This window comes from Salvelinus sp. IW2-2015, linkage group LG22 (genome assembly GCF_002910315.2).
Source record: "Salvelinus sp. IW2-2015 linkage group LG22, ASM291031v2, whole genome shotgun sequence".
Classification (NCBI taxonomy): Eukaryota; Metazoa; Chordata; class Actinopteri; order Salmoniformes; family Salmonidae; genus Salvelinus; species Salvelinus sp. IW2-2015.
In genome coordinates, this window is record NC_036862.1 from 15,066,641 (window position 1) to 15,089,642 (window position 23,002).

The window sequence follows — 23,002 nt, forward strand, 5'->3', positions numbered from 1 at the left end:
TGTTATTTCTGTCCTTAATATCACATCACCACATTTAGGAGAGATGCCATTTTATTTGGGAGCAGTGTAGCATGGTATTGGGTCCTCTGCCTGGGAGCTTAGAGAAAGGCATGTCAGTGGGGTGTGGGGGTGGTAGGAATGGGGGAGAGGGGGTCTGAGATGGCCTGTCACAGAGCAGTGATGGAGGATTGGAGACCAGGGAGCACAGGCTCTCCACAGATCAGCCAGGGAGGTCAAGCGGCGAGCAACAAGCCAGACCATTACCTGGTACAACACCTGTCAGAAGGTGGTGATGGGGGGTGGCACTTGAGCATAGCAGAGGTCGTGGTGGAGGGGAGAGGAGGAAGGCGGGCGGCTGGGACGTCCGTCCCCGAGGCATTTCTCAAGTGCAGTGGAGCGTCTCCAGCGTCCGCCACCGGGCAGGTGTCTGGACCATGCGTGGACCAGGCAGCCCACATCGGCCGCCTCCGTCCKCGGGTGAGTGATGTGCGAGCTGGGCCGCAAGCACAACACCGAGCCCCTGGCTGATGGATGGGGGGCTGGTCGGCCCGGACCCGTGTTGTGACAAGCAACAGATGTTCTCCAATAATGTTTATCAGCCGGGCCTTCATCTTCAGATGACACACACCTGTTTCCAGTCAAACAGCCCCACAGAGGCCATCCATCCTCCCAGACCTGGGTGGCCACAGAGGGCTCTATTCCCAGCCCTTATCCACCTCCTCATCTTTAATACCCAACCCTTTCCATCACACAGCTCCCTCCTCATCTCTAATCCACCTCTCAACCCCCAGTCCCCCCTGTATAACCCTGCATCGCCAGCCCTAATCCCATATCATATCCATCCTCAACCCTAATCCCATATTTTACCCACCTCTTCCTTTCCATCACTAAAGGGCTCCCTGCACATCATTGATCTACCTCCCACCCCCACCTCTACAAGTCTCCATCCCTTCCCCACCTATCATCCCCCAACCCACCATACTGCTACCCCTTCACTACAGACCTTCTGTGATCTCTCTGGGCTAGACATGCTGGGCGGTGCTGTGCTGAGCTGTGCCAGGCCTGAACACAACAGCACTGTGGTCATGGTGGGAGCAGGCAGAGTTTTCAGGGCCAAGTGAGGGTGATCAGAGCAGGAGGGGGTTAGGAGGAGGGTAGGCAGGAAACCGGCGATGAAATAGCCCGTTGCAAGGTAAGATCACATCTGGGTAATTTTTCGCTGTAATTAAGCGTACACTCCACTCTCTCGGCAAAGAGCGATTTCTATCACTTCGTTGTCTTACGTCGTGAAGATTACTTGCCTACTTCTCTCTCTCCCTCTGTGTTCAGTAAGATCTCACGAGGGCAAGTCATTTGAACTGGAACTGACAAAGCAAGCGGCTCCGATAAAACACCAGGGGGAAATCATTTTAACGCGTTGTCCTGCGCCATTTGTTTGGTTGTTGCGTAGGAAAATAAATGTGAAATGCCAAGCCTGCTAAAAGATGGGTATCTAGGAACTCTCCCACACTCTGACTGTTAACACCAAGCAAGGGATGCAAAGGCTTCCTTTTGTTTATTCATCTGTTCTAGTCTGACAATGTGTGTAGTTTACTTGAATTATTATCACAATCAACCCACAATATCTACTCCAACAACTGAATGTTCTCACTGTTGAATCAAGAAGGCCCTGTGATGATAATAAATCCTCATAAGTGTGAAAGTCTAGGGCACAATTCCGACTTAGAGAATGCTTTCTTACGCACGCCTTTCCTACGCACTTCTCAGTAGTTGTCTTCTTCTTCAGTGGGGTTAATCTGCGGTTGGCATCCAATTGCCGCCAAGTACAGTACTGGAGATTGGGCCAGAGACAGGGGGAACTAAATCCTACCCGCTCTCTTAAAAAAGATAACAACATATTTGAGACTATATCTAATGAAGTTCTACACAATATATTCTTTAAACTCATTTCCTGTATCCCCTTCTCCCTCATACTCTCCCACGATGATTCTCAACAGTGGGGCCCCTCAGGGGTGCATGCTCAGTCCCCTCCTATGCTCCCTSTTCACCCACGACTGCATGGCCAAGCACGACTTCAACACCATCATTAAGTTTGCTGACGAAACAACAGTGGTAGGCGTGATCACCGACAACGATGAGACAGCCTATAGGGAGGAAGTCAAAGACAACAACCTCTCCCTCAATGTGAGCAAGACAAAGGAGCTGATCGTGGACTATAGGAAAAGGAGGGCGGAACAGGCCCCCATTAACATCTACAGGGCTGAAGTGGAGCGGGTCGAGAGTTTCAAGTTCCTTGGTTTCCACATCACCAACGAACTATCATGGTCCAAACACACAAAGACACCTTTTCCCCCTCTGGAGACTGAAAAGATTTGGCATGGGTCCCCAGCTCCTCAAAAAGTTCTACAGCTGCACCATCGAGAGCATCCTGAGCAGTTGCATCACCGCCTGGTATGGCAACTGCTCGGCATCCGACCGTAAGCGCGTATGGCCCAGTACATCACTGGGGCCAAACTTCCTGACATCCAGGACCTATATACTAGGCGGTGTCAGAGGAAGGCCCAAAAAATTGTCAAAGACTCCAGTCACCCAAGTCATAGACTGTTCTCTCTGCTACCACACGGCAAGCAGTACCGGAGCGACAAGTCTAAGACCAAAAGGCTCCTTAACAGCTTCTACCCCCAAGCCATAAGAATGCTGAACAATTAATGAAATGGCCACCCGGACTATACCCCCTGTATATAGCCTCGTTATTGTCATGTAATTTTCTTGAACTGCATTGTTGGTTAAGGGCTTGTCAGTAAGCATTTCTCGATAAGGTTGTATTCGGCGCATGTGACTAATACAATTTGATTTGATTTGATACTAGGTCTCATCCTCTGTCTTTCCTTCTATACATACTCCCCGGTCTCTGTTTCCTGTCAATAATCACACTTTCCTGTTGGATGCTTTCTTACCACATTTAAGGTCTTATTCAATTGGCTGTGTCCCACCCTTAATCTTGTAAAAATAGCCTCCTCTCTTCTGTCCCTTCCTGCCCTCCCCTCCCTGACTTTCCTCTGTACTTGAAATAAATGCCTGCCCTTAGTATCTCTATTCCACTGCACCTGCCATCTCTGCACCATCACTGTCCATATCAGGCTTTTTGCCTCTGCCTTGCTCATTGAGACTATAACGTCAACATCCCCACTACTAAGTGCTTCTCAGTAGTTGGTATTCAGACTTACCTTACACAGGTACATAACAGGCTTTGCAGGCGTGGTTCCCTTGCACGCTGAACATTTGTAATTCAACTGCTGAAAACCCTCCCACTTGCTAGCCAGCAGATTTTCTCATGGAGTTTTCATTCAATAGGATTTGCAGTACATTTATCTTAAACTATCACTTAAATACGGTGTACCATTAATTTGTATTTTGCCGACAGACTAGAATACATTGAGAGAAGGGTTCGGAAAGTAGGGATCAATGAAAGAATGCCATTAATGCATCTTCGTCTCCGTTTCAGCACCAACTGGTAGATAAAATAATACTCTGATCTTTCCGGTCTCGAATCATAGAGCCTCAAATGCTCTCAGAAGCGTTTGTGATTTATCTGGTTTAGTAGATGTATGGAGAGAACTAAATCCTATTGTCAGAGACTATACTTTCTACTCTAGACCCCACAATTCATATTCTAGATTGGACCATTTTTTTATGCCCTCTACTTCCAGTGGGGAGAACAAGTATTTGACACACTGCCGATTTTACAGGTTTTCCTACTTACAAAGCATGTAGAGGTCTGTAATTTTTATCATAGGTACACTTCAACTGTGGGATACAAAAAATCCAGAAAATCACATTGCATGATTTTTAAGTAATTCATTTGCATTTTATTGCATGACATAAGTATTTGATACATCAGAAAAGCAAAACTTAATATTTGGTACAGAAACCTTTGTTTGCAATTACAGAGATCATACGTTTCCTGTAGTTCTTGGACCAGGTTTGCACACACTTGCCGCAGGGATTTTGGCCTACTCCTCCATACAGACCTTCTCCAGATCCTTCATTGGTTTCGGGGCTGTCGCTGGGCCAATACGGACTTTCAGCTCTCTCCAAAGATTTTCTATTGGGCAGTCTGAGAGACTGGCTAGGCCACTCCAGGACCTTGAGATGCTGTCTACGGAGCCACTCCTTAGTATGCCCTGGCTGTGTGTTTCGGGTCTTTGTCATGCTGGAAGACCCAGCCACGACCCATCTTCAATTGCTTCTTATGTGGGAGGAGGTTGTTGGGCCAGATCAATACGGTGCAGTGTCCTGTCCCCTTTGCAGAAAAGGCATCCCAAAGAATGATGTTTCCCCTCATGCTTCACGGTTGGGATTGAGTGTTTCTTGGGGTTGTACTCTCCTTTTCTTCCTCCAAAACACGGCGAGTGGAGTTTAGACCAAAAGCTCTATTTTTGTCTCATCAGACCACATGACCTTCTCCCATTCTCCTCTGGATCATCCAAGTATGTCATGGCATAACTTCCGACGGGGCCTGGACATTGCGGCTGGCTTGAGAAGCAGGGGACCTTGCGTGCGCTGCAGGATTTTAATCCATGACGGCGTTAGTGTGTTACTAATGGTTTTTCTTTGAGACTGTGGGTCGCAGCTCTCTCAGGTCATTTGACAGTCCTGCCGCCTGCGTGTTTTGGGCTGTTCCCTCCCCTTCCTTCATGGATCATTGATGGCCCCACGAGTGAGATCTTGCATGGAGCCCGCAGACCGGAGGGTTATTGACCGTTCACTCTTGAACTTCTTCCATTTTCTAATAATTGGCGCCAACAGTGTTGCCTTCTCACCAACAGCCTGCTTGCCTATTGTCCTGTAAGCCCATCCCAGCCTTGTGCAGGTCTACAAATTTATCCCTGATGTCTTTACACAGCTATCTGGTCTTGGCCATTGTGGAAGGTTTGGAGTCTGTTTGATTGAGTGTGTTGTACAGGTTGTTTTTATACAGTGGTAAGAGTTCAAACAGGTGCAGTTAATACAGGTCAATGAGGTGGAAACAGGAGGTGGCTTCTTAAAGAAAAAACTAACAGGTCTGTGAGAGCCGGAATTCTTACTGGTTGGTAGGTATCAAATACTTATGTCATGCAATAAAATGCAAATTAATTACTTAAAAAATCATACATGTGATTTTTCTGAATTTTTAGATTCCGTCTCTCACAGTTGAAGTGTACCTATGATAAAAATTACAGACCTCTACATGCTTTGTAAGTAGGAAAACCTGCAAAATCGGCAGTGTATCAAATACTTGTTCTCCCCACTGTACATGTATGTTGTCCAGTCATGTGCTATTGGTTCTATAGTAATTTCTGACCATGCCCCAGTGTATATAGATATTGAAATTGGCAAAACAATCCCCATAACCAGATATTGTAGACTTAATACGTCTCTGCTTAACATTTCTGCTCTGTGATAATATATTAATTATCACATTACTGGCTCAACAATCAACTCTCTGCTGTCTCAGCTGCAACTATCTGGGATGCTGCTAAAGCAACCATAAGGGGTCATATCATTTCCCAAGCCCCTTTGATCAAGAAGCTCAGGATGGAAAATAGGGAAAGGTTGGAGGCTGAAGTAAGGCTTTAGAATTTCTTCATAAACAACCACCAACCCAGGAGAACTGGAATTCACTAGCTTGTGCTGAGGCCAAACTCAATTTAGATCATACAAAACATGTTTTTAAAAAATGGTTGTTTGTTACCAAGCAAAAATATTATGAGTTCGGTAACCGTCCTGGCCGTCTATTTGCACATCAATGAAAAAAGAACAGAATGAAAGATGTATTAAGTCTATAAGGATGGCAGGTGGCTCCACTTCTTATGATCCATTGCTTATCAATAATACATTTGGGAACTTCTATAAATCTCTTTATACTTCACAATTTACAAGATCGAACGCCGAAATTCCAAAATATCTGAATAAGATTTTCTTGCCCATTATATCAGATGAGCATAGAAATAGACTAAATGCTGAATTACTCCTGAAGAGGTTTGGGAAACTATTAAGGCAATGCCTTCTGGCAAGGAGGCTGAATCTGGATTAAGGGCTAGACGGCTTCTTGGCAGAGTTCTACAAGAAGTTCTGGCCTGAGATATGCCCTATCTTCATGCCTGCTCTAAATGATATGTTCGAAAGGGACATCATAAAAAAATAAAGGAGAGCCGCACACTCTAGGAGCTCAGATGCAAAAATATTTATGTCCAACGTTTCGACAGACAAGCTGTCTTCATCACACTGATAACGTTTCGACAGACAAGCTGTCTTCATCACCCTGATAACGTTTCGACAGACAAGCTGTCTTCATCACCCTGATAACGTTTCGACAGACAACGCTCGTCTTCATCACCCTGATAACGTTTCGACAGACAAGCTGTCTTCATCACCCTGATAACGTTTCGACAGACAAGCTGTCTTCATCACCCTGATAACGTTTGGACAGACAACCTGTCTTATCACCCTGATAACGTTTCGACAGACAAGCTGTCTTCATCACCCTGATAACGTTTCGACAGACAAGCTGTCTCATCACCCTGATAACGTTTCGACAGACAAGCTGTCTTCATCACCCTGATAAGTTTCGCCACGACAGGCTGTTCTTCATCACCCTGATAACGTTTCGACAGACAAGCTGTCTTCATCACCCTGATAACGTTTCGACAGACAAGCTGTCTTCATCAGGGTGATGTTCCACTCCGCTAGCCAACGCGTCGCCTAAATAGGTGTGCTTTTTTTTCGCCTCTCGAAAGAGACATCATACCAGAGTCCTGGGGCCTCATTTATTTAAAAAAATATTCGATTTATACTTCAACTTAGTCGTAAGATCATTTCCGACGGTGTGCTTATGTTCGATTCATAAAAGATACTGAGCATATAAAAACTTGCTTACGCAGGTTCTAAGAAGCCCATTTGTAACTTACGCACCWGTGATCTCTAAATCTCAAATGAACTTCAAATTGACGGCACCTGAACGTGCCTTACAATCAGCGATTTCCCCTTATAGAATGCTAGCACAAATGAGGGATTAGTCAGGAATAYCCACGGGCCAAAAGAGAAAAGCAAACTTTTTGGAAGACGAGATCACGGCGATGGTAGAGGAGATTGAAGACAGGCAACACATTTATTCGGTGGACTAAATAGTGGGTTGACAAACAAAGCCAAACAGGTAGCTTGGGAGTGTGTTGCCCCTGCAGTGAACGAGGTGGGGCAGCAAGACAGAACTGTGGCTGATGTGAAAAAGAAATGGTCTGACCTTAAACTGCAAGGGATAAAAAGAAAAGGCGTACATAACCAGCAAGAAAATCACCCTACGTCAAGTCTAGACTTTGAGTAGAGATAAGATCATTTCCACGTCAAAGTAAGGTTTTATAAATAACTACTTATACGTGGTTTTCTGTGTGAAGTCATACTTAAGATCAAAATTTATCGTAAYTCCGTTTTATAAATGAGGCCCCTGGAAAATTGCATCCATTAGATTAGCCTGATACTAAAAAGGACAAAAACCCACTAAACTGCTCTTCGTTTAGACCTATCAGTTTGCTAGGAGTTGATGTTAAAATAGTCGCTAAGACACTTGCTCGCAGGTTGGAGGTCCTATATCCAGACCTCATCAGGCTGGCTTTGTCAAATCCAGATTTGGAACGGACAATGTGAGACGTGCTTTGAATATCATAAACCACCTTGGCAGAATTAAAGAACCTGCACTCATTGTCTCTCTCGATGCCGAAACGGCCTTCGATAGAGTTGAGTGGCAATTCTTGTTTGCTGTATTAGAAAAAGTTAATCTGGGTGACCATTTTATTAATTTAGTAAAATTACTCTATTCTGACCCATCATCGTCAGTTAACACAAATGGTAAATTATCGTCAAGGCTGTCCTTTATCTCCTGCTCTGTTCTCGTTAGTCATAGAACCACTGGCTGAGGCAATAAGGTCTAGTAATAACACCAGGGGCATCTCTATGGGTGACGAAGAGCATAGGATTTCATTTGCTGATTATGTGTTTTTATACATGTCTAAACCAGAGACCTCTGTCACTGCAGTAACGGACATCATATCTGAATATGGTAACCTGTCAGGGTACAAAATTAACGTGGATAAATCCATGGCTTTACCTTTGAATATCCCCTCTACAATCAACTTAGAAATGATATCTCCATTCCAATTGACTGAAACGGCTTAAAATACTTGGGCATATATGTTACTCCAAATCTTAAAGACCTGTTCACTTCAAATGATATGCCTTTGCTCACAAAGATTAAACAGGACCTGATTAACTGGTCTACCCTACAAAACTCTCTTTTTGGCAGGATTAATGTCGTCAGGATAAATATCCTTCCTTGACTAAATGATCTATTCCAAAATATCCCCTGCCGTCTATCGCAGTCCTTTTTTCAGAAAATGAATGTCAATATATCTAAGTATATCTAGGACAATAAGCCTAAGGATTTAGGAGGGGTCTCTTTGCCAAATCTGCATCTATATTACTGGTCTGCTCAGATCAAGCACATGATTAGTTGGCGCCTAGACAGATGCCACTCACTTTGGGTTGGGATGGAATCAGTAGCATGTCATTCAAGAGCATTAGCTTCCTTACCATTTATTAATAGCTTTGAAAAAATCCAGGCCTTATCTGACATTTTTACAGCACATAATACACTCTTAGCTTGGAAAGATAAGGAGTATTGGACTTCTGGACTGGAAAACGAAGGGTATTGCTGACCTTACGCCCTTATTTATTCAGGACACTATTAAATCATTCCAACAGATAAAACTGAGTTTGACGTACCCAACAAAGATTTTTAAAGTACCTACAATTTAAACATTTCATAGAGAGTCAGAAGGAAGTCGATAAACTACGTTTTCAAATGACTGAAGTTGAAAAACTATTTACGAATCCTACTGTTCGGAGAGGTTTAATCTCCGACATATATTATATTTTACTGAACAGAAGTGCCTCATCCTATGACTTCAACTACACAGCCTAATATGATCCAGTAATGCTAGTGACCCTCAGGAACAACTACACAGCCTAATATGATCCAGTAATGCTAGTGACCTCGAGGAAAGCAAACTGAACGCACGAGGTCCACTGACAATAGTGATCCAGTAATGCTAGTGACCCTCGAGAGACAACTACACAGCTAATATGATCCAGTACACGTGACCTCAGGAACAACTACACAGCCCTAATATATCAGGGAATGCTATGAGCCCTCAGGAAAACTACACAGCCTAATATATCCAGTAATGCTAGTGACCCTCAGGAACAACTACACAGCCTAATATGATCAGTAATGCTAGTGACCTCAGGAACAACTACACAGCCTAATATGATCCAGTAATGCTAGTGACCCTCTAGGAACAACTACACAGCCTAATATGATCCAGTAATGCTAGTGACCCTCAGGAACAACTACACAGCCTAATATGATCCAGTAATGCTAGTGACCCTCAGAACAACACACACCTAATATGATCCAGTAATGCTAGTGACCCTCAGGAACAACTACACAGCCTAATATGATCCCCAGTAATGCTAGTGACCCTCAGAACAACTAACACAGGCTGCTAAATATGATCCAGTAATGCTAGTGACCCTCAGGAAACAACTACACAGACGTGACAGAGGAAAGAAAGTACATGGAATGGAATGATGTAAATGGAAGCGAAAAATTGAAGAAAAACGAACCAATTACATTAAAATGTATGTGGTATTACTGATTGTGGCTAATATTTAACATGATACAAATTGTAAAAGGAAAAGCCGGACATAGGCTATAATTAAAGCAACTCTGCAGGTTCAGCTCTACAGAAGCCTATATCTTGCGTTTCCAAATTTCATCCACGCAAATTATGGGCACACAATTACAATTCTGAATAATGGCACATCTATTTATAGCCTACTTAACTGTGGAAAAGGGCCCAATACATGTCATGTTATATGATTTCAGTTTGTGCCATGTGGTGTTTCACATGAATCTCCAGGGATCATAAGGGAAAATGATCTAAAACAATGACTATGTGTGTATATACAATCCCCTTCTCCAAACGGATTACTCCTTTACCTAGCTCTTAACACTAGCTCTTATCCATGTAGAAATGATAATGCATGGAGAATGCTTGTATTTCTATTGGAAAAAAGAAAATTCCTGTGGACAACTCCGCACACCTTCATTTCGTACATCTCCACCCTGATGAATAGCGGGGGAATAGCATGCTGTCTCATGCTTCAGTTCAAGTCAGAATAAGTATAGAGAGAGAAGTGCATAAAAAGGGAATAGCTTTCCCTTTATGTGTGCTTAACTCAGGTGGGAATTGGGGCCTAGTGAATTGATCTCATCTAGAAACACAGTTTGTGCACTTGTTCTATGACCACCACTGGATGGCGCTGAGCATGGGGCAAAAAATAAGACTTTATACGATATAACTTGACTCTCCTACCTGACCAAGAGACAACTGTGTGTGTGTGTGTGTGTGTGTGTGGTGTGTGTGTGTGTGTGTGTGTGTGTTGTGTGTGTTGTGTGTGTGTGTGTGTGTGTGTGTGTGTGTGTGTGTGTGTGTGTGTGTGTGGTGTGTGTGGCGTGCGTGCGTGCGTGCGTGCGTGCGCGCGCGCGTGTGAGATAGGATGTGTGAAGGGATATCTGAATGTATTTATTCTGAATCATCGTCTCTGTCCCAGATGACACCGTAATTCCTAAATAGTGCACTACTTTTGAGCAGGGCTCTAGTCAAAGGTAGTGTGCTATGTAGGGAAAAGGGTGCCATTTGGACGTACTTAAACTGGTAGTCCTAGTCTTTTTACCGGTATTCAACAACAAACTCAAAGTGGTTCCGCTGACACGCCTGCCCTGATTAAGACTTGTCATATTAAAACCATGTGCATGGCAGTTCCCTTGACCTCTTCCCTAGCCTGTTTCCTTGGCTTTTTCCCCTACCCTGTTCCTTGGCCTGTCCCCTTGCCTGTTCCCTTGGCCTGTTCCCCTAGCCTGTTCCCTTGCTGTTTCCTTGCCTTTCCCTAGCCTTTCCCTTGCCTGTTCGCCTAGCCTGTTCCCTGTCCTGTTCCCCTAGCCTGTTCCCTTGCCTGTTCCTTAGCCTGTTCCCTTGCCTGTTCCCCAGCCTGTTCCCTTGGCCTGTTCCACTATCGTTCCCTTGGCCGGTTCCCCTAGCTTTCCCTTGGCCTGTTCCCTGGCCTTTCCCCTAGTCTGTTCCCTTGGCCTTTCCCTGCCTTCCCTGCCTGTTCCCTAGCCTGTTCCCTTGCCTGTTCCCCTAGCCTGTTCCCTTGGCGTGTTCCCTTGTATGTTCCCTTGGTCTGTCCCTTGGCCTGTTCCCCTAGCCTGTCCCTTGGCCTGTTTCCCTAGCCTGTTCCTTGGCTTGTTCCCCTAGCCTGTTCCCTTGGCCTGTTCCTCTAGTCTGTTCCCTTGGCCTGTTCCCCTAGCCTTTTCCCTTGGCCTGTTCCCTTAGCCTGTTCCCTGGGCTGTTCCCTAGCCTGTTCCCTTGCTTGTCCCCTAGCCTTCCTTGCCTGTTCCTCTGTCTCGTTCCCTTGGCCTGTTCCCTAGCCTGTTCCCTTGGCCTGTTCCCCTAGCCTGTTCCCTTGCCTGTTCCCCTAGCCTGGTTCCTTGCCTGTTCCCCTTCTGGCTGTTCCCTTGGCCTGTTCCCTTGGCCTGTTCCCCTAGCCTGTTCCCTTGGCCTGTTCCCTAGCCTGTTCCCTTGGCCTGTTCCCTTGGCCTGTTCCCGCTTGGCCTGTTCCCTTGCCTGTTCCCTTGGCCTGTTCCCCTAGCCTGTTCCCTTGGCCTGTTCCCTTGCCTGTTCCCTAGCCTGTTCCCTTGGCCTGTTCCCTCCTGTTCCTTGGCCTGTTCCCTAGCCTTCTTCCCTTGTGCCTGTCCCCTGCTTTCCCTTGCCTTGCCCCTAGCCTTTCCCTTGGCCTGTTCCCTTTCTTCCCTTGGTCTGTTCCCTTGGCCTTTTCCCCTAGCCTGTTCCCTTGGCTGCCTCTAGTAACTGTTCCCTTGGCCTGTTCCCCTAGCCTGTTCCCTTGGCCTGTTCCCCTAGCCTGTTCCCTTGTCCTGTTCCCCTAGCCTGTTCCCTTGGTCTGTTCCCCTAGCTGATTCCTCTAGCTGTCCTGTGCTGAGCCCCCATCAATAACATTAATGACCAATAGCCCCTGGGGAGAAAAACAAGTAGTGTAATGAAACCACCAGGAGTCTTAAGGAGCTCAGCAGCTCTCTGTTCCCAGAGAGGAAAGGAGCTGCCTGGGTAGGCTGTCCTGTCTGTAGCCTGACCAGGCTGGATGGCTGGCTTATCCCTTCACTACACAAGTACCCAGGGATGTAGTGAAACACTGGGGGTGTTGCCACTATTGAACAACCACACAAAAACTCAGTGTGATGATTTGTTGGAGTTCCCCCGTTTTTGGCTGTCGCTTGGTGCCAYCTGTAAGCAAGCACATTCCTTTCCATACCTCCACGCCCCTTGTACTGTACACACCCATGCCTTCCTCTTCAACGATGTTTCCCCTGGCATCTGAGTCAGCAGGGGTGCCAAGTTAATCAGTATGAGAGCCAGCTGCCTCTCTCTCTCTCTCTCTCTGGGGTGTGATGTATGTTCCAGTGAACGGGCGACAGTGTGCCACACAAGGGCCCACTGGGCGGGTGGCCGTGGCAGCAGAGAGAGGAGGGAGGGGGGCCTAGACCATAATGAGTCCTGATGGATTCTGAGCCTCTGCCAGCTTCCCCATTAGCTGAGTGGCTCCCAGCCCTACTGAGGAGAGGACCGCCACAGCCCACTACTACGCCCACGCACACACACACACTTGACACGCACACACACACCCCACGGGGGCACCACACACCCCGCCTCTTTGACACACACCTCAATTAAATAAACCAGATCACATTAACTAATCCACACTGCTGTTCTGTGTTACCCCAGCCTGGGAAATGCATGCATGCACGCGCACACACGCGCGCACACACACGCGCACACGCACACGCACGCACGCACGCACGCACGCATGCACACACACACACACACACACACACACACACACACACACAGAGGTCTTTATGTGGAGCTGTGGGTTAATGGTGGTAATAACGGGTCTCAGTGTGTGGATTAAGTGTGAGCCGAGACATGGGCGACACTGGCATGTGCTAATCCACCATGATCAAATTAGCAATGCTGAGGAGCCCAACAGGGTACACTGCCAAACCAGGACCCATGCCCCCTTAACCCCCCGCCCCCGCCCACACACACTTAATCACATTCATACACACACTACCCTAGTTTCAATTCATAATTTGGAATTATTTCAAGAGGCCCCTCTTTGGTCTATGGATTCGACTTTGGTGATGTAATTGACTGGCTAGTATTCTTTACAATGACAAGTATCTTAGTTTAGCCTTTGAGCATGACATTGAAAACACTTAAAGAGATTCTCCTTAATATTTGCATACCTTTTAGCTAGTAGTTCTGAAAGTAGCACTCAAGAGACAAAACGGGTCCCCGGAAATGTTGTACTGCGTCATATCTGTGCAGATATATGCAGCACGTCATTGCTCTCATCTCTGTATCTCTCTCTTTCTCTCTCTCTCTCTCTCTGCTCTGTGTGCATCTTGCTAGCTGTCAATCAAATGACAAGGGGCTGAAGCTCATTGGCTGTAACTCGAATTGCTAGGGGGCTGGCTCACGGGTGGGAAATGTAGGGAAAATGGCGCTGCACAGCTGCACAGCTTCCAGAAAACAGTCACTTTCAAACTAGGGATTTTGTSGCTGTTTGAGGTAAAACAGTAATTCTGCTCATATATTATGCATGTATGAACTACACATTGACACATCCAGTTGCCAAAGTTCCAGAGCATGTCTTCTCCAGCAGAGGGCGTAGTGCAGGTTGTGTTATGACCCTGTGGTGAGGCAGGTCAGTAATGGTCCATACATACTGTCCCCTCTGGTCCATTCAGCCTATAGCCTCCTATACTCCAGGCTATTATCACCTCCACTCCATTACGACCCTGCACCGTTCGCACAGGCTGACCTCATCAATGCGGGACGACCCACACTGACCTCATCAACACTGCCTGACCCGCCGTGACCTCATCAAAGCTGGACACCCCGCGGAGCTGCTCGGAGGAGGACTGAGGACTGACGGAACGGCGGTGCTGATCGACGAGGCCCGCTTAAAAAAACATCCCATCCATTAGGCTTATTGAGAGCCACTGTACGTGCGTTGGAGAGTCTGGGCTTGGGATAGCCACTGTCAGTCCCCCAAACACCCCCCCTCCTCACCCCCCACACACCCCACTCTAACCCCCCACTCATGACTGGACAATGGAAGTGAGTGGGGCTTCTCAGCCACAATGTCCGCCCACATATGCGAGCCGTGACAGAGGGGGTGTGGGAGGGATGAGGAGGGGCAAGGGGGGTTCTGACAGGGACGCCTGCAGGATGGGAAGTCTTATTGAGCGTTTGAGCGATGAGCCAGGTCATCACATCTCCCCGCCTCATCCATCATGGCCCACAACATGGCCCCAAATAAAGAGGACACATTCCTGCCTCCGCTTCCACTACACTACCACATTCAGCTCCTCAATCCCTCTCTCCCTCAGCCTCTCTTTCTTTCTCTCCCTCTGTGTCTGGCTCAATCTCACTTTCTTTCTCTCCCTCTGTGTCTGGCTCAATCTCTCTTTCCCTATGTCTCTCTCGCTCTCTGTGCCAGGATCTGGGAAGAAAGGGGGGACCAGAGTTCAGTCTCGCGCTTTGAGGCCCTGAGAGAGCCAGGAGAAAGGGCCAGGTGTCTCTCTGACTCCCAGTTCTTATTTTAACACACTGTCTGGACATGAGGGAGGGACGGAAGTGGAAGGYGGCAGGGAGAGAGAGAGGGAGAGAGAGTCAGAGAGAGGAAGAGAAAGCGGGAGACAGAGAGAAAGAGAGAAAGCAAGAGCACATACTTAATCCACATTGTAGTCCTTTATTTTTTAGTTGCTCCTCCCACAGTATTGTACTGAAATGCATTACAGTTACATTGTAGAAAGCATTAAAACAAAGTACCTCCACTTGCTGATTACTTTTTAAAATGGATTATAAACAAAAACAACAACAACAACGACAAAAAACAAACAAAAAACAATCTGGTCCCTCAAAATGGGAGGATAAATGAATATAATCTGTTATTTATTATAGGTTTGGCACAAGGGATTAACATTGACTGAACGTCACACAAGCTTGCAGACAACCGTAGAAAACTGTCAGATACAGATCTATGGAGACCAATCATGCGATTATGAAGAAATTATACCTGGCATCTTTTTATTTGTTCATGTCTTTATAATGTTTGTTTTTTTCCATTTACAATTGAATCAATAAATTGTCGTACAAAAAAAACCCTAAGTAATATCTATTCATCACCAACCAGTTTCATTAGAAGAATAAAGAGTGAATGGTATGTTTAATATTATCCGGCACTCAAACATCATCTACAAACCCCATTGAGTTCTGGAGTAGGCCCCAGCGAGGAATCTCCCCTTCGCTATGGGTAAGAGCAGTGCTATTCAGTAAACAAACTACAGTTTGCCAAGAAATAAATACAATTCTCAACATACAACAGCAATAACATCAACAACAACAATAAAAATGTAGAAAAAAAAACAACAAAAACATGATTGTCTAAAAAATGAAAGACACGAGGATGGGGGTAGCTAACGACTAGCATTTAGGCTAATTAGTGGTATCGTTGGCCGACTACGATGAGTTTGGGGTTTCGAGAAAGGGGGAGAGATGCCCTTTTTACTGTTTAATAACGATAAACTTCAGCACTTGCTACTTTTTCAGAGTAAAAAAAAAAGATCGTGGTTTCTTCTTTTCTTCCGCTAAAACGACAAACTACTTAGATCCTTTCACAGAGAGCGCAGCAGGGTGGGTCCGAGTGCAGCTTCAGAGCCGCAGTTTGCAGACACTCGTGTACAGTTCTGTGATTGTGCAGACACACGCAGCTATGCAAACTCCTTCTTAGGTGGTAAAACCAGTCCGATTTTTCTCCATTTTCAATGTTTCTTTATCTTTTGTTCTTCGTTTATCAACAATCTTGTCGTAATGCGTTTGTAGCACCATCTTTCTTGGAGAGGTGTGGTTCATCTGGACCCGAGTTGTTACTCAGCACCACCCTTCCAAGTATCCTAGCATTTATATAAGTACATGTTGATGGAAAACACCTGTTTATATCCAGGGACTAAAGGGAATCATTCTCGTAACATATTTCACTGAGATGGTCTGAAGGCTAGGTGTGGCCAGGTATAGGTCTAGGTTGGGCAATGTGGGGTTAGGTAGCTGTATTGTGGCATGGTAGGTCTAGGTAGGATTATGTGATTCTAGATGGAGCTAGGGGTGGTTAGGTGAGGCCTGGTAAGAATAGGTTGGGCTATGTGCGGCTAGGTAGGGCTATGTGGGGCTAGGCAGGGTCTGTACTCTGTACACATATCAAACCGTGGTTGGACCGCGGTCCCGAACGGGTTCTCCAAATACAAACGACATCACACAGAGGAAGAATGTTCTCAGCTGAGTGGACACGTGACACAGTTCCACTGAGTGGACACACGAAATGCTCTAGCAATGTAACATCTAACAAAACCATTTCCATCATCCCTCCTACCAGCCGCCGCTGCTGTGCAAAACATAGAAACTCACCAGAATAAATACCACTATTATTATTTATAATTTTTATTTTCATCACCATAATCAATAATCACTATCATCATCATTGTCGTCGATAATAAACATAATGACTCAATTTAAGGTCGCAGGAGGGATGTTTTGTTGGATCTCTTGGAGGGCTGGGCTGGGCGGTTCTCTGTGGACGGTGACCCTGCTCGTGTGTAAGGCATTCTGCTCAGCAGTCAGATGGGCCATGGTTCTGCTCGGCAGTCTGTGACGGGCCAAGGGCAAGGGGCACTGCTGACGGCCCCCAAAGGCTCCCAGTGCGATAGGTCGGGGTCGGGGGGGTTAGAGGTCAGGGATCGGGGTATCATACATGGCTGAGGGACTGGATGGCACTGGACTCAGCAGCGGCCCGTGCCAGGCTGTGCCACATGGTGGCTGGTGTGTGGTTGGCTGGGTGGAGTGCGTCCTTATCAGCCAGAGACAGCATCATGGCGTACGCCTGGGGAGAGGGAGAGGGAGAAGGACAGGTTAACTCCAATACACACCTAAAGTCTAAATTTACACTCACACAAATGCACAGCACATGCATGAGCACACAAACACGGTTACATATCTACGCATGCCCCCCCCACACACGCGCACACACACACACACACACGTGCATTTACATTTTAGTCATTTAGCAGACGCTCTTATTCAGAGAGACTTAGAGTAGTGAGTGCATATATTTTCAGACTTTTTTGTACATTATTATGTTATATCTCACACACACATCAAACACACACACCCACCTGGGACTTGGATTTCCTGTACAGGGGCTGTTTGACGGCCTCAGGCAGGCTGGGGGAGCCGAAGGAGGTGCRGTCCCCGTCACTCAACTCACTGTCCTCCATCTTATGCATGTCAGAGAAGTGTCGGATGTGATCCAGCGCAGAGTAGCTACTCTGATCCTCTTCCTCCTCGTAGCTGGAGAGGAAGGAGACAACCGAATCGCTGTCAACATTCAATTCAACTTCTCAACTCAAGTCAACTTAAATGAATTCAATTCAACTCAATTCAACTCAACTCAATTTCATCCAATGATCCCTTCGGGGGGTTTAAAGAATGCTAATATACTGTCACAATGTCTCAGCTTGGTACATATATGTATGTGTCCATATATTTTGGTCTACATGATTGTGTGAGTGGATATTTATGCTGGAGGCATATCCTCACTACTATTACCTCCTTGGGGAGGTCTTGCAGTTGAGGTCCAAATCGCTAGGTCCGTCAAATTCTATTTCATTGTGTATGATGTCATCATCTAGGTTGCTGGGGGGAGCTTCGTCTCTAGGTTTCCCAGCAGCGGAGTCGCTCTMCTCCCCTTCCTCCTCCTCGGCGCCAAGCTCCTCCCCCTCCCCCTCCTCCAGGTCACGTGACCCGTGGCTGGCCATCAGGGGCTTCTCCTCCTCGAAAGGACCCCCGTTCAACCTAGGAGCGGAGACCAGGAAATACATGTGTAAAACCTAGCACATCACTAGCACAGTACTGCACAAACTTTACATAAGCAATATACACACTCACACTTAGCCACATTGTATCCATACTGTACGTTCTGAAGCTAATTCTAACCTTCTATCATTCCCATGCACCATACAGTTATGGATACAAGGCTAACTCACACTCATTCTTACATCAAACTTCATAATGAAATGTGGTCTTGTGGTCTTGTATATTTTGGCCAGTCAGTCCCTGTAAGAGTCCCTCCTTCCTGAATGAACAATGGGAGTATAGAGAGGATAGAGAGCGAGTGGGTAGAGCAGCGTAGGGCGGAGCGGAGCGAGCCATGGCAGCTGAGCTGGGGCAGAGACAGGCAGAGCCGGAATCCCGTTTGTCATCACGTCTCGAGGGCCCCTCTGGGCACGGGCTCTATGAGCGTCTCGCTGATCGCTGCAGCACTTAACAGCACCGCTCGGTCTCTCCCGTTGTTTATTTTCCTACTATCTCAGATTCATCTAATAGGCAAAATATTTAGCTGACAGACCCATTTGGTGGAAGAGTTATGAGGGCCTTGCCAAGCAGCCCATTTCCCTGGTCCCCACGGAGAGAAAAGGCCCAGCTATCAAAACCTGACTGGGGTTGTATCTGCCCACTGTCTCTGCAGACTCAGGAAACCACCATTTGGTAAATCATCTTGAAACACATTAAGACTGATTCACTAATTACACTCCGGGACGTCTCTCGTCAGCTCCCAACTATGTCTGTTTCTAGACGAGGCTAGCAAACAAAGTCTGGCTGCGGACCCTACTTATACACCCACCAAAATCGCTCGTAGATTAGAGGACCCTGAAGAGTCCTGGAAATGATCTATTTGAAGAAGAAGAAAAGCTGAGTTTGCAATGAGTCGAGAAGAGAAGGAGTGGGAGAACAATTGCGGTAGATATTTTAGAGAATCTGCTATCCATCTCTAGGTTTATCAGAGTGGGACGATTATAGCGGGAATTGGACAGAGTTGAAAAGCAACGCGCCCCCCTGGGTGGGACTGGGAGAGGGCCAGGACTGCCAAGGCGGTAGTTGCCATGTCGTGTCGACATCGCCGCGCACCGCATAGCGAGACCAGCAGCGCCGGCCGAGATGAGAGCCTCTGTGATTAAGAAAACAGATTCGTTAATTACGCTTTCAAACGCGGTAATTTGCTGGGGATAAAGTATCTATCAGAAGTACTCAGGAGCGCCGCACTTTGAAAGGAAACACGGGCCGACCCCCTGACCCCACCTTCTCCGACTTTCTTCCTGTAGGCGGACATGTTGCTTCCAGATGTGGGAGCTAGTCGCTCCCGGGTCCTCCTGCCTCCCCCCCTCCTCTCCCCTCTCTCCCCATGTCTCTGTGACGCTGCACCCACGACCCCTTTTTTACACAATCAAAAGAAAGACAGAGATCTCTATCTCTACCTCCCTGATCAAACCCAAGGCACGTAAAAACAAACCCGCGACCTGTAGCCGACCCCTATCCCGAAGCTGATCATAGTTTTACAAGAATTGATTAGCATAATCATCAGACATAATTGTATGCAAGGCCGGTACCGGTGCACATGCATGGCCCAAAGTCAACAGTTGTGAAAAGCTCCAGCACGTTTCCAAATGTGGTAATTATCCCAGATGTCGTCAGTGATTGTTTGTTGGTCTGAGACTCCCTGGGCGACATTAATACATGAATACACACATGCTTACACACACACACACACACACACACACACACACACACACACACACACACACACACACACACACACACACACACACACACACACACACACACACACACACACACAGAAATGAATAAAGGCTGAAGTGCATCAGAATGCCCTAGCAGGCCAGCAGAGAGAGGCCGTGTCCACCCATGTTTGTCTATAATCACCTCAATGTTTAGCCTCAAGCACTGAATATGTGCTGCAGAAAAGCAGGCCTCTCGTTTGTGCGTGTGTGTGTGTGTGCTGCAGAGGATAAGATGAATGATGAACGTGTGTACTGTTTGTCCAAGCATTTTTTTGGGACACACACATACATATAGTATATGCACATTCAGACATAACATAGGACCTGTCTCTTATACACATCTAGATGTGTATAAGAGACAACATTATATACAGCTGGAGAATTTACGGAGGCAATTGAGGGTGAGTGAGTGAGTGAGTGAGTGAGTGAGTGAGTGAGTGAGTGAGTGAGTGAGTGAGTGAGTGAGTGAGTGAGTGAGTGAGTGCTCACGCAGTACATAAATATATCTGATTTGATTCATCAGCAGTTTTGTTCATTTCAAGACAGAAAGACACACTGAATGCTCCCGCAGTTTTATTGCGCAACGCTTGGACCCAAAGGAGTTCGTAAGGGTCGAAACATTTCACAATAAAACTGCGGGAGCATTAAAATGTGTATCTGTCTTTCTTTCATTACGTTATTTTTTTGTATTTACCTATACAAACAAGCGAAAACTGGACACCTCTGAGAACAAGCCATCTCCACCGGCTAGCTAGCTAAATCAAGGGTGAGCAAGGGTGAGAGAGAGACATCCGCACGAGCTCAGCCCTCCACATAAAGAGCTGGGAACATTTTCACGCTACGAGAAATTTTACAACATGACGTCACAATCAGAACGATTGGGAACTATTTCACGCTGGGTATATTTTTACATGACACCCTGCACCTGCAAGTTACTGGATGTAAGTACACTACTACTACACAGGTTCATTTCCTAGGTTTCAGTAAAGCACCACTCATGTAACAAGGGCTCTCTCACCTGAGAGGTTACCGTTCTCGTGCTTCTTGAGGTGACGGTCCAGGTTGGTCTGCTGGCCGAAGCAGCGGTCACACAGGTGACACTTGAAGGGCTTCTCCTTGTTGTGGATGTTGCGGATGTGGCGCTGCAGGTTGGAGGAGATGCTGAACGAGCGGTCGCAGTACTTACACCTGAGGAGACAGATAGGTAGGGGTCACTCCTAGAGGTCAAAGGTCAAAACAGGTGGGACACATGGGGAACAGTACAAACTGTCTCTTATACACATCTAGATGTGTATAAGAGACAGGTGTACCAGTATGTACTGAATCTCCTGTTGGTGTTGGACCAAGGCCTGCACGAATAGCACACTTCCACTGGCCCTATCTCTTATACACATCTAGATGTGTATAAGAGACAGCTTCCACTGGCCTTATTACCTGGAAGTATTTAAGTGAACCAATATTATATTGACTCTAATAAGTGACGGGACCATGTGTATGAGTCTCTAGGTTTCCAGAGAATGCCAATGTTTGCTTAAATAAGTGACTGTATCTGATCAACTGGACTAGCTTTACAACGGGCGTCTGGCCAGGTGTCGCCTGCTTGCCTCCACGTTTCTGATGTGATTCAGTGAGTCGCTGCAACGCAGAGCGACCTATCAAACTCAACCAGCGATGATTTGTACCGCCGAAAGCAGCAGAGCGCAAAGAAAGCAGCAGAACGCAATTGTGTTGTCGCAGAGACGGACGACAGATTCATTTAATCTCATTTCTTAGCTTCCCCAAATTCTTTCTTTAACCGTAAGTAAATTACATTTCACATTATATACAGCTGGAGAATTTACGGAGGCAATTGAGGGTGAGTGAGTGAGTGAGTGTGATTACAAGAACTCATTTGGTGAATCAGAACTTGACGAGAAAACCAATCCCCCACTGCCGGTGTACCAGTATGTACTGAATCTCCTGTTGGTGTTGGACCAAAGGCCTGCACGAATAGCACACTTCCACTGGCCTTATTACCTGGAAGTATTTAAGTGAACCAATATTATATGACTCTAATAAGTGACGGGACCATGTGTATGAGTCTCTAGGTTTCCAGAGAATGCCAATGTTTGCTTAAATAAGTGACTGTATCTGATCAACTGACTAGCTTTACAACGGGCGTCTGGCAGGTGTCGCCTGCTTGCTCCACGTTTCTGATGTGATTCAGTGAGTCGCTGCAACGCAGAGCGACCTATCAAACTCAACCAGCGATGATTTGTACCGCCGAAAGCAGCAGAGTCGGTGAACACAGAACGCATGTGTTGTCGCAGAGACGGACGACAGATTCATTTAATCTCATTTCTTAGCTTCCCAAATTCTTTCTTTAACCGTAAGTAAATTACATTTTCACATTATATACAGCTGGGAGAATTTACGAGGCAATTGAGGTGATGTGAGCTGAGTGAGTGCTCCGCAATATTAAATTTATACTGACTTTGATTCACAGCAGATTCTGTTCATTTCGAGAGCAGAAAGACACACTGAATGCTCCCGCAGTTTTAGGCGCCAACGCTTGGCCCAAAGAGTTCCGTAAGGGTCGAAAACATTTCACAATAAAACTGCGGGAAGCATTAAAATGTGATATCTGTCTTTCTTCATACGTTATTTTTTTATTTACCTATACAACAAGCTGAAAAACTGGAACCTCTGAAACAACCATCTCACGCTAGCTACTAAATCAAGGTGAGCAAGGTGAGAGAGAGAACATCCGCACAGAGCTCACCCTCCACATAAAGAGCTGGAACATTTTCACGCTACGAGAATTTTACACACTACGTCACAATTCAGAACGATTGGGAACCTATTTCACGGCTGGATATATTTTACATGACACCCTGCACCTGGCAAGTACTGGATGTAAGTTTACACTACTACTAACACGGTTCATTCCTAAGTTCAGTAAAACACCACTTCACTGTAACAAGCTCTCTCAACCTGAGAGAGTTTACCTTCTCGTGACTTCTGAGGTGACGTCCAGTTGTTGTCTGCTGCCAGCACGGTCACCACATGTACACTTGAAGGCTTCTCCTTTTG

The 23,002-nt window shown here is 46.3% G+C and overlaps 1 protein-coding gene across 1 annotated transcript in view; it reads right to left on the reverse strand.

Moving 5' to 3' along the window:
• Positions 1 to 14,975: 14,975 nt before the first annotated feature.
• The window catches only part of mecom (MDS1 and EVI1 complex locus), a 34,140-nt gene continuing 26,113 nt past the window's right edge, over positions 14,976 to 23,002 (reverse strand). Inside the window, exons 12-15 of the mRNA XM_070433988.1 lie at positions 20,932 to 21,118; positions 17,901 to 18,181; positions 17,468 to 17,642; positions 14,976 to 17,175 (exon numbers count right to left, since the gene is read on the reverse strand). Coding sequence (XP_070290089.1) covers positions 17,041 to 17,175; positions 17,468 to 17,642; positions 17,901 to 18,181; positions 20,932 to 21,118 — 778 coding nt within the window. The 3' untranslated portion in view covers positions 14,976 to 17,040. The remainder of the gene's footprint in view (positions 17,176 to 17,467; positions 17,643 to 17,900; positions 18,182 to 20,931; positions 21,119 to 23,002) is intronic.